General features: G+C 39.9%; 1 protein-coding gene across 1 annotated transcript in view; it reads right to left on the minus strand.

Annotated features, from left to right (window-relative positions):
- Positions 1-12,120, minus strand: part of vax2 (ventral anterior homeobox 2) — a 24,109-nt gene extending 11,989 nt beyond the window's left edge. The window contains exons 1-2 of the mRNA XM_021577849.2: positions 11,026-12,120; positions 7,121-7,308 (exon numbers count right to left, since the gene is read on the minus strand). Coding sequence (XP_021433524.2) covers positions 7,121-7,308; positions 11,026-11,275 — 438 coding nt within the window. The 5' untranslated portion in view covers positions 11,276-12,120. The remainder of the gene's footprint in view (positions 1-7,120; positions 7,309-11,025) is intronic.
- Between the last annotated feature and the right edge of the window lie 393 nt (positions 12,121-12,513).

The following is a 12,513-nucleotide window of genomic DNA, read 5'->3' on the forward strand; positions in this document are numbered from 1 at the left end:
TTGCAAATTTCAGTTTGCTTCCCGGTTTGACTGCTTTCAACTCCAACTGACCCCAAAACCTGCTCTAGAAGCCCAACTGCTGCTGTTTCAAAAAAAAGAAGAGAGACACTGTACTACAGTATATATGGAAACTTTACATAGGCCCTGGAGTTATCCCTGGTCCGGTTATTCAACGTGGCTAGGGAAAACTCCTGGCCCCTGCACACATATGGCCACTCATGTACCCGTGGTGCACTAAGACGGTTACTGTGGGTCAGGTCTAAAGAGCTGAGCTCCCCAGAAGGAGAAGTGACAGAGGGATGTTTGTCAGCAGAGAAGGTATTAGTAGGGATGTCTGTGTGTATAGGATTCGGACAAGCTGATGTTTCAAAACAGAGGTGTTATGCATCTTTTTAATATGTCCTCGATCCTATCTCCTCACAGGGCTTTAGTAAGATTAGGATCAGATCCACTCTCTGGGTCTCTGCTCTCTCTATCTGTCAGTCCCTCTGCCTCTGTATCTCTCTCTCTCAAGCGCGAAGATCTAGGGTCAGTACAGCATAGAATAAATGAGCCCTTGTTTCGACAGTTTGTTTCCAGCATTTCATATCTCTGTTTTTATCTTGCATTCAGTTCTGCAGAATACAGGGTTGGAGGTTGCATACCACTCTAGACATGATCAACAATACACACACAAGCACTTACTGTACTTCATACACAAGTCTCTAAAACAAACATGGTTGTGGATGTTTTCCAGCAGCTCAAACGGCCCATCTGATTGTGCATGTTAGCAAGCTTTGCTGCCTTGAAAGATCAAAATACACCCAAATGTTTGGCCATAGCTGCTCGGTAAAAACATTTTGTCACTTAGCCTTCTACCACTTGTCCCAGCCCGGGATTAAACCAGTTTTAAACACCCCCTTCCACCATTAAATCCATGGCTTTTCCACAGATGGGCAGCAGAGAACAATATATCGATACATTGCAATGTAAGTAAAATGGTCCCTGGTGATGGTAAACTCAGTTGGGATGGGAAGAGTGTTGGGTAGGTAAAGAGAGGTTTCTGGGCAGCTATATGCATAACTGTCTCATTTCCCATAATCCAACCAGTTTTGAACAATAAAATAACATAATAGTCAAGTTGAAATAACATGGAAACTATGTTGACGCAACTTCTTTATGTCCAAAGGGGTTGAGAGCCTGTCAGGTGACAGATTACGATATCTTGTCATCATTTAAACAAGAGTAAAAAGATAAACCCTCATTCGCTTAAGTATTTTGTAAAACATAATTGTTTCAGTCTAGACCATCATTTCAGTCTGAGGGAAAAGTCATTTCAGTAAATGGTGCTAAAAGTGTTGTCCTACCATGGCCACCATTTACCAATAAGACATCTCCATTCCTCCTAGGGCCACCACTTACCAATAAGACATCTTCCTTCCTCCTAGGGCCACCACTTATCAATAAGACATCTCCATTCCTCCTAGGGCCACCACTTATCAATAAGACATCTCCATTCCTCCTAGGGCCACCACTTACCAATAAGACATCTCCATTCCTCCTAGGGCCACCACTTACCAATAAGACATCTTCCTTCCTCCTAGGGCCACCACTTATCAATAAGACATCTCCATTCCTCCTAGGGCCACCACTTACCAATAAGACATCTCCATTCCTCCTAGGGCCACCACTTACCAATAAGACATCTCCATTCCTCCTAGGTCCACCACCCACCAATAAGACATCTCCATTCCTCCTAGGGCCACCACTTACCAATAAGACATCTCCATTCCTCCTAGGGCCACCACTTACCAATAAGACATCTCCATTCCTCCTAGGTCCACCACCCACCAATAAGACATCTCCATTCCTCCTAGGGCCACCACCCACCAATAAGACATCTCCATTCCTCCTAGGGCCACCACTTATCAATAAGACATCTCCATTCCTCCTAGGGCCACCACTTACCAATAAGACATCTCCATTCCTCCTAGGTCCACCACCCACCAATAAGACATCTCCATTCCTCCTAGGGCCACCACCCACCAATAAGACATCTCCATTCCTCCTAGGGCCACCACCCACCAATAAGACATCTCCATTCCTCCTAGGGCCACCACCCACCAATAAGACCTCTCCATTCCTCCTAGGGCCACCACCCACCAATAAGACCTCTCAATTCCTCCTAGGGCCACCACCCACCAATAAGACATCTCCATTCCTCCTAGGGCCACCACCCACCAATAAGATATCTTCATTCCTCACATTGTAGAATGTATAGCTTATGTACAGCCAAGTTCAAATTAAAAGGTAACATAATGAAAGCCATTAACATTTCTCGATGTGAAAGATAATCATTAGACCCTGTCTACTGTGTGTCTGAAATGGCACCCTATTTCGAATATAGTGCATTATTTTTCAAACAGAGCCCTATGGGGTAGGGCCCCTTTATATAGGGAGTAAGTCGCTGTTTCGGGCACACTCTTAGACTATGGTGTTTTTCAAGCAAGCTGAAAAAGCCTACTCGGTGGATTGATAGACGTAATTGAATCACGTTTAAATATTGGAGGAGAAAGCAAGTGGACGGGATGAAAGGGCTCCAAATTGTATGGAGGTATTAACCGAGGGTCAACCCAAAATATACTTGTAAGCTTAAATGTAAAACAAGGGTCTGAGAAAACAATTGAGGAAAACCAAGCAAGCAAAATTTGGGATTCAGAATCAGAACCACCCAGAAATGTAATTTTAGTATTTTGCCAGCTGAGTAAGTCAGTGCTGCTAAACCGAAAAAGAGGAGTCACAGTCATAGCAGCTATAGAAAAACCATTACCATGCCTTTATCAATGTATCCCCTGATATAATATGAATTGTCATAATGGAGAGGTCTTTGAAACATAACTGGTGAAGTCAGTGGATGCTTCATGCTTCGCTGGTCTCAATTATCGTGTTTCAAAAAAATGTTAGAATACTGATTTGCAAATGATGAGAAACTTTCACCAGAGCTCAAGTAACTCCTCTAACTGCTAAAGTAACAGGTCTCCTCCCCTACAGTGCCTGTGAACCGGCGGCGTTTAGCATGCTAGGAAGGTGCACCTGGCGTAGGCGATACTTAGTAGCCGCGCAGACATCCCAAGACAACCTCCATAGCGTGCCAAGAGTGCGGGGCTCCCCGCCGCGTTACGCGGGAAGGGGGAGCCACCTGCTGGGCTCTGGGGAGAGGCGAGGTGTTTCCTGCGTGAGGGAGGATTTTACTTGAAATGTTATTCATCCCCTCTCAAATAGTTTGCTTTCATGAAGCCCGTGTCTCTTGGTGAACTCAAAGCTTTTACGCACAACTGGTCTGGATATTAACTTTGTTTTTACTGCGAAACTGTTTAGGTTGCCCAAAGCACATTGGCACCTCATTGAATAAGTTGTCTTACATGAGGCTATTATTATAAGGATGGCTTATTCATGTCATACCTATACCTAAACAAACCGTTTGATGTTTAGCCTATCACGTGAACGAACAGCAAAATAAGGACATTATCATATATCTTTCATGACATTTGGGCTAAATGTAAATGCAGCCTGTAGCTCGTTGCCTGTGGAATTTTGATAGTGACCAAACATATTCGAGTTACATCTTTGTCAACGCCTATATCCCGAAACACTAGCGCTTAGGAATCCGTCAACTTTGGAACAATAAACTATTTACGTGAATGACATCACATTCCCCACAAGTCATTTCAACAACAACCACAGCAACAACAAAAATGATTGAATGTGATGATGTTCGATTCAATTTGGAATGCTGATTGGATTTGCAAAAAGTCATCAATAAAGACATTTCGTATAAGGGAATTTCGTATATGTTTCACTAAACTTTTAACGTAAATCCAATTAAGTGACATTTAGTTGTTGATTTCACGTTGAATTCACGTTAGTTGGCAACTCAACCAAATGTAAATCAAACTAGATGTTGAACTGACGTCCGTGCCCAGTGAGTGTGCAATATCACAGGTCAACCCCCATTGAGGTGTGCCTTTGATAACATTATAAAAACATTATAAAAACGACATGTTTTAAGCCCAATGAAGCCTTTCGTGACCGAGATTTCGTGCTGGTAACACGGAATATAAAATAGGCCTACCAATGTCTAAATTGAGCAATTTGAGCTATATGTTACAGCACAAAACATGCTTGGCTAAATTAGGCTACATGTTATTACGTTGTTGGATGCACTAAGGTTCAGGCTAAGAGCCTATTACATTTACTCGATTACATTTTGATATTAGGCTATTATCTCTTGACAAATCAAGTAGGACCTAGTATAGCATTTGATGAATTCAATCATTTGTAATATCTACTTCATCCGATTTTTTTTAATCGAAAGAAATCGACGAGAGAGTGTGCATTTACATGTCTCAGTAGGCGCTAAGTGAAGAGACGTTTGATGTAAACACTCTTTGCCGTTACCAAACCATGTAGAGGCCCACATCTACATAGCTAACAGCAAAAATAGGATTTGTGATAGCCTTGGGTTGAAGTTTACTGGAATGTTGTGCTAGACACTAGATATAACATTAAACGTTTTGTTTAGTTGGATAACTTGGTGTGACTTTACTTCGAAATATATTGTTTGTTTGGATGCCAAAGTAGACATGTTGACAATAGTAATAGGTGAACATCCTCCCCTCCAACAGGCCTATGAGGCTGCTTGGACACTACAGAATCAGAATATTGTGGATACAATGTATTGCATGGTGCTGTAAAATGAACTTGACTCTGACTGGAAATATTTGGAGAGGATGAATACGAATGAGGTTGCCAAAACGCACTCAGAAATCAGAGTATATTTTTTTCCCAAATGTGCATTTTAGTTCTCACCTCCTCCTGAAATTGAAGATAAAATCGTGTTTCTGACCATCAAAGTATAATGTTGCCTTTAGTTAAGCTGAGTTAGTACTATAAATTATTCATAAAAGCTATTACTACGCTCAATCGTACATTTCACGACCACTCGCTCTCAAAACCGATAAGCAATAACTTCTCAAAAGGCAATGCTTTAAAACGCACTGTAAGTGGACCTGAAAATCAAATCACTCGTTTTAAAGCCTTGAATAGCAGCAACTCATAAAGATACAGCTAAGAGCCTCGAGGCCTACTCGAACAAAGTGAACATATAAACTCTGAAATTGAACTTCACCGAAACATAAAAAGTGAAAGCTTTTAGAAATGACAGAATGATTAATCGCCTAATGTGGTTGTTCTTTGTTTTTTGGGGTATTTTTTTATTTTAAATTCGTTGATTAGGGCTTATATGCAAATTTTCTCCTGGGACTGTTCAATGTTGTAAATGATCAAAACAATCAAAGCAAAATATATTAGCAGACGAAGTTCACAATTTCAATGGACACAGCTTCAAGAAATTGCTCTAAAATGCTCCAACACCTTCTGGGTATTGTTTTTAATAGCCTCCAGATTAATTATTTTTTTGTTTTTACCTTTATTTAACTATGCAAGTCAGTAAAGAACAAATTCTTATTTTCAATGACGGCCTAGGAACAGTGGGTTAACTGCCTTGTTCAGGGGCAGAACGACAGATTTTTACCTTCTCAGCTCGGGTATTCGATCTTGCAACCTTTCGGTTACTGTGCAAAATTATGACTGACAATATTGACTATAGAAATATATGATTATTATAGTTTTAAACAATCTGAAAGAATGGCTGTAGGCCTAGAACCAATGTATTGCTGCCACCCAGTAACCTATATACCCCATACATTCTCTTTCCCCTAACAAGTGGTCGAAATAGGCCCCTCCCACTGCTATGCCCTGAAGAACATTGCATGAATGTGGCTGCTTGCGTCCCAAAGGTATTAGCTTCCTTTCCTCGTCTCGTCTCCTCTCCATCATTGCCATTGATCTGTAGCGGTTATCAATTCGCTGGACAATTCTCAATTTTTATCAGCTATGTTGGCTACAGCTAGCCTATGTGTAATTGTTCCGTTTTTGCTGTATCTATAGAATATGTGGATTATGTGTAAATTCTTCGTTTAGATATTCTGCCTGTATAAATTCAGTTTTGTGGTTAGCACCATTTCACCAGGTCAAAGTCCTGGTACATATAAATGTACGTGGCGAATTAAGGTGATTCTTAACAGTGGTCAGGGAGATGCAGTTTAACTGGAGGCTACTTGGTATTGGACACGGTCCTTTCGACAATAGGGCCTACAGCGTATTTAAGAAGTGGTTTCATTCACACGAACCCTTTCAATCTTTAATTTTCAGGAATGGATTTATGGACGACACATTGCGTTAGGTCTAGCCTACTAAATGTATTGTGGAAATGATGTTATCTTGACATGTAACTCGTTTAGTTATATAGACATAACTCGTATAATTGGATCAGAGGCAAAGTAATGCATCAGTTGACATAACAAATGAGGCCCTATTCTTTCACACCATGTTGTGTGTTATTCTCCATCCTTGCTCAATCATTCATGTGGAGGGCACTGGCTATAGCAGCCTAGCCTACATCCATCTGTCCCTTGTTACTGTTGTCTAGACTAATGTTTGTTTTATAGGCTACAACCCACGGGTATCTACAACAAAAACGTTTAAATAACACAAATACCTGTTATTATTATTAGGCTATTATTAGTATTGAATACTTACTGGAAAGCATCGAGGTGGTTATGTTGTTTGGTTTATTTACATGAGACGTCTGGCGATGGAGCTACTGTGAATTCCCGCTAAGAAAAGTCAGCACTGACAATATGGACTCATGGATAGAACCCAAGAATGGAGCCCTTGCGCAAATCCTAGCCTATATCATGATGACCATTGGAGTTTCCAAAAAAAGACATTGGTTATGATGTTAGATGTACACGTCGTGCTTTCTCCTTAGTAGATGCATCTCCATGACAAAAGTTGGGTGTAAAAACATTTGAGACATTATAGAATGTGACATGAGTTATCATGATAGCCTTCCTTAAAAAAAGCATACCTTTCAATCTAATATATAGGCCTACAATGGGGACTCAAGGTTACCTATACAAGTTGTCTTTATTGGCACAATAGGATATCAATATATTATCGATAACGCACCACTTCTGAAGAAATAGGCGTACACTGTCAAATTATGTATGTTTCTTACTTGTGTTTCGGACAGGTTCAGCTGCCTCGCCAGCTCAGTGCGCTCGCGGCCGACTACGTACTGGCAGCGCTGGAACTCCAGCTCGAGTCGGTAGAGCTGCTCGGCGGTGAATGATGTCCGCGTTCGTTTTGGCCTGTCGAGGTCCAGACCCTTTGGCAACACGATCTCCCGGATGGTGCCCTTGGCATCTGTGGATATACAGCCAGACACCGTGTGTGAAATGTCCCAAAGTCGTATTATAGTTGCACACACTGTAGTAGCCTACCAATGTCATTATTTTTTGTACCGACCAGGAAGATTTGGTTAAACATTGTGCTCCTACGCAATATATATAATAATAATCTCTTGACGTGATCATTGTTTTCAGTATGAGGACATTGACATCTAGTTGTCTTCCTTGGAAATATAGGCTAGTCAAGTTTGTAGTAAAAAATAAATAAAAGGGGAAGAAGTAATAGATGGATAATATATTGTAAGAATCACAATATCCCTAAATAAAACTCAATGCACCTTACAGAGATAACAGGCATATCCGTTCGTTAGATAGATAGATATTACGCGTAAAATGCCTTAGAATAGTTCTTCCATATTTTCAACTGAGAGTAGGCCATGGTCCTGTAGTGTGCTGCAGTATGTAATGGTCCTAGAATCCACCCTAGAATCCACCCTGGAGAATATAGTGTGCTGCAGTATGTAATGAACTGGACATAAGTAAGGTATACCATTTATTTGTATTTTTATTGGAGAATAGGCTACCTCTGAGTTTCACACATTCACCATAGTAGCTTGCTTTTTTTTTTTGTGCCGTGTTTGGGGAATATTCTCAAAAAGTTATAGCCAGAACAATGAGAACTGAAAGATACTTCCCTATCCCATTGTTAAATTATAGGCCTACCCGTACGTAATTGTCTGTCTCAGCGCAAGTAGGCCTACATTTTTGGAGAGCATGTTCTCAGAGTTATATTTCAAATTAAACCTCTGCATTTGCCATGAGTCCTAGAATCCACCCTGGAGAATATAGTGTAACCGGCTAGTTGACGCATCAGTACACAACGTTAAATATAGACATTTATGGGACAACGTGAAATCGTTTTGTTCAGTAAAACATCATGAAATGTGTGTTTTTATATACAAGTATGGAATATGCCTAAGATGCTATTTATGCAATACCAAAAACCTATTAAGTGCAAAACATATAGACTAACCAAGCTGGGTCCCACCATAAAATAAATATGTCAAAGGAGCAGTAGCCTAGATCTGTCGAATCATGTTGCGTCTAAATCTATTTCAATTCCTCAGCAAAACTTAAATGTAATCAAAGTTATAGAAGATATAACAAATCTGAATTTCTTGAAAGAATAGAACATTATATAGGCGTACTGCATCATGCGTAACCACCGTATACTGTTTGAAGGGTTGTAGGCTATACGTAGGGCTTATGTGGTTCATCCACATAGGCCCTACAGCCAATATATTGCACATTTCATGAGGAAATAGCATCTATAGGGCCTATACGGCACGGTCTCTGCGTAGAGCTTGTCCAACTTCCATGCAAGCATCCATGGTGTTAGCACGAGCTCGGGACACCATTCCAACCCGTTCCAACATTGTGCATATTTATCATTTCTAACTAAACATCTACTCATTCATAATACCCAATATTAAAATCATCAAAATGTACAACTTTGCAGCAGGGCCTTTCAAACGGTTTGCACGCACATCGAGACTTTGCACAGACAGACCCGCCTGACCTTTCTCTGACCTCGGCTTCTCAAGCGGTACCTAGCGCATTCAATCATCAGCTTTAAAAACAAATAGTGACACCGGGTATTGCGAGCTTGGTGTCCCGAGCAACTCTGCCAAAAACGCTCAACTCGCCCTCACCACATCTAATCAATCTCAGTCTACCGCCGAGGCCGTTCACTTCTACAATTACCCGGCTTTCTGTTCATTTAGCCCCGGGGCACGCGCAATGAATTCAATTATGTAGACCTTTCCTGTAGGTGATGTGTATGATTATCGTTGTTCAAATGAAAGGTTCATTTATACATTTGGTGAAAATCAAATGTGCACAAATAGGGGGGTAACTGTTTTTTGTAAGAAGATAATATTAATTTATCAGTGTTTTTGTGGGCTAATAGTTTGGTGATTAACTGACATATGGTGTTACGGTATCCATGACAAATATTCATCTCACATTGGTGTGAGAACTATCCGGGTAAGGGGCATGGATATGCTATTTTAGAAATAAGTGGTCAACTTGAATATTATGAATAGGCCAACAAGTTCAAACGTTTCAAAAATAAACTGTTTTTTTGCTGCTCACTATGACTATTTACTTAGAAAGCCATAATCATAATTGTGATATTATCTCACTAAGGATTAAACAACAAACAAAAAATGCATTACTTTAGGGTTTGTTGACATTGACATTGTAATGCATTTTACAGCCCTGACTAAAGAGCAGTGCAAAGAGACGTCATTACGCTCTGAACAAAACTATTGAGTTGCATTCAATTAATTTCTATTCTAAGTCAGTCAGTCGCATAGCCTATAACTACTATAGCCTATTTGACAGTATTTTATGTCATTTTGCACACACCTTTAACAATTTCACGTTTTACAAACTGTTTTTTCTTTTACAAACTGTTTCTTCTTTTTCTTTTCTGAAAATGCATACTCCTGGAACTATTTTACTATATTTTAATACGCATTAGGAAGGTAATTAGTAATATAACAAATATGGCATGGTGTTTTGTTATGAGAAAGGAATGTTGTTGACGGGATCCCCCCCCCACAATGATTATTGTCATAATTTACTACAAACTATTGAACCATTATTGTCATCATGGCTCATACACTTCCAAGATTTTTGGACATGGTGAAATAAACTATGGAGATATCAGTTGTGTGACTCATGCATAGAGTAGGCCACTAATTACACAATTATATATTTGGAAATTGAAAATAGTAACTTGTGTTTTGTTTCATTCTCAACACATTTTTTTTAAAGAAGTTGTAGATCCTAAGAACCACAATATTTATATATATAGCAATATAAATATATACAATTGTTAAAATAACTATTAAGTTAGTCTACACATTTTGGAGAATTCCATCCAAAGATGGCAATAGGGCTAGAAAGGTGGGGCTCAATTTATTTTAATCTAAGAGAGCATGGACAACATATTGCTTAATTTTGAGTAATAATACCTTAACTCAAACAAAGATAAAAATGAATAAACCCACACAGAAGTACACATGATGGTTTGTGTGTTTTTTTTTAAGTAGTTTGTTTGCCAATCATTACTTCTAATTTGTTGATTCATATAGTACAAAGCAGCTACTGCTATTATTATATGTTATCATTATCTCTAAGCTCTACTGTACATTTTAATCTCAGATGTTCATCATTTTCATTCAAATTTCGTTAGAATTTTTTTTTTCTTCTAAGTATAGCAAATTTGTTTCAAAAAGGTATCAGGAGCCAGAATATAGGCTAGCTATATATTCCTTTTGTATATTGGACATATATAGTATTATATCTTCATCTGCATATGAAATACCTTATTTGATTGTATTTACAATAAATCCCTGCAACTATTTGTTTATTTGTAAGCGTAAAAGTATTATAGTAGAAGTAGCAGTGTAGTAACATGGCCTAGTAACCTAGTAGTAGTAGTAGTAGTTGTAGAATTAGGCTATTAGTAGTTGTGATTGCAATAGTGGTATATTTGCAAATGCATTACATATATTAAATTAATTTAATGGAAATTCTCAAATATTAAGAATTATAAACACCTGGTGTTGTTCAGTAACGTATGCAAGACAATATGTGCCCTCTTTTTGCAATATAGATTTCCATTTTTCGCCACAACAATAATAAATCATATTTCGTTACTAACCTCGAACTAAAATCCTCCGGCAGTAGTCTGGGTCCACTCCTAAAAGTTTATCATGTCCGTCTTCACTGGAGGAGGTCGGGGTGGAAGCCGATGTACCCGGGGTATCGGTTGTGCTCTGCACCGGCGACCTGCCCCCAAGTTCGGTATGGCATTTGTCTATCCCGTCACGGCACTGAGAGTTGGATCCAAGGCGGTGGTTGTTGCGATCCTCGCCGATCTCATCCCCCATATTCGTGGCTTGATCGAACATCGATTTGAATATTGGTGTATATATCTTCTGTATTCTTCACCTCGCTATTGGGCAGTTATTGCTACTCTTTGCACCTTTAAGTCATTTGCAATAGTTCTCTTCAGCTGTGGTGAGGCAGACCATGCCCCAGAGTAGATCCAGTTAAAAAACAGAACCCGCCACGCCGACCTGGGATGGAACCGAGCTGCACTGCAAGTGTCTCGGCATGTTTCAGCACTATCTTGCGATCCGAAGTACAGGAGAGAGATCGTGGATGGTGGTGAGAATGAGGGGGCCCTTTGGACAAGCCTAGGGTCCCTCCTCAGCTATAGGACCGCGCTAAATCTAACATGCATGTTGTACGTACAGTAAGTGTATAGTCTACAAGGGGAGACCAGATCTATGACCAAAGAAGCTGGGAGGTGCTACACTTGCTCACCCACATATAAATAAAATGAAAGACGAGCGCGTAACCAGCAGAGGAACAGTCAGCCTCTGTACAGCACAGTCAGTTCACTCTCTGCATTCAAGAAATGACACCTTTTGTCCTATAAACCTTGCACCCCTGAGCATGGGCTTGAAATCAGTTAAATTTACCACCGTTTGAGTTGTTGGTTTCGGTGGAGCTGTCTTGGCGTGGTCACGGATGTTGGGTTGTTGGTGGTCTGCTCGGGGTCTTCTTCCTTTGGAGAGTGCAATAATGTATGTGTAGAGAATGTTGAGGGGCGTTCAAACAGGGGAAAGGGTCACATACGAGGCATAACGAACCAAGCGAGGCTTGACCGAGCCATTAACTGTGTGTAGCCTATAAATCTTGTATGATTGTTCAGATAATCTTGGTGGCGATAGTTTTGCTTTGTCTTGACGGTGTGACAGTCATATGGACAATAATGTTGTGGCAGGGTGCACTTTAAAGAGGCTGTCACCAGCAACGTAATATCCGGTTTGCTCGTCTTTGATTGGTAAACAGACAGATCAGTCAGTGTACGTTCCAAGAAGTGTATACGGCCGAAGAACCCTTCACTGTAAACAAATAAATATATATATGTATTATTATTGAGTAACTGGTTCCACAGCCTTTTTTGTTTACTCAACACTTCGGTCCAATTGTTAACTGAACCTAAAAAATATTTGGCCCAACTTTAGAAAATGTAGGCAAAAATTAAGTCAACTTAAAATGTGTTTTCACAAATTGTATCATATGTTCATTCAACTAGAAATTATTATTTGGGCATTACCTAAAAAAAGTCTGTGGAACT

The sequence above is a fragment of the Oncorhynchus mykiss genome, chromosome 21 (genome assembly GCF_013265735.2).
Source record: "Oncorhynchus mykiss isolate Arlee chromosome 21, USDA_OmykA_1.1, whole genome shotgun sequence".
Classification (NCBI taxonomy): Eukaryota; Metazoa; Chordata; class Actinopteri; order Salmoniformes; family Salmonidae; genus Oncorhynchus; species Oncorhynchus mykiss.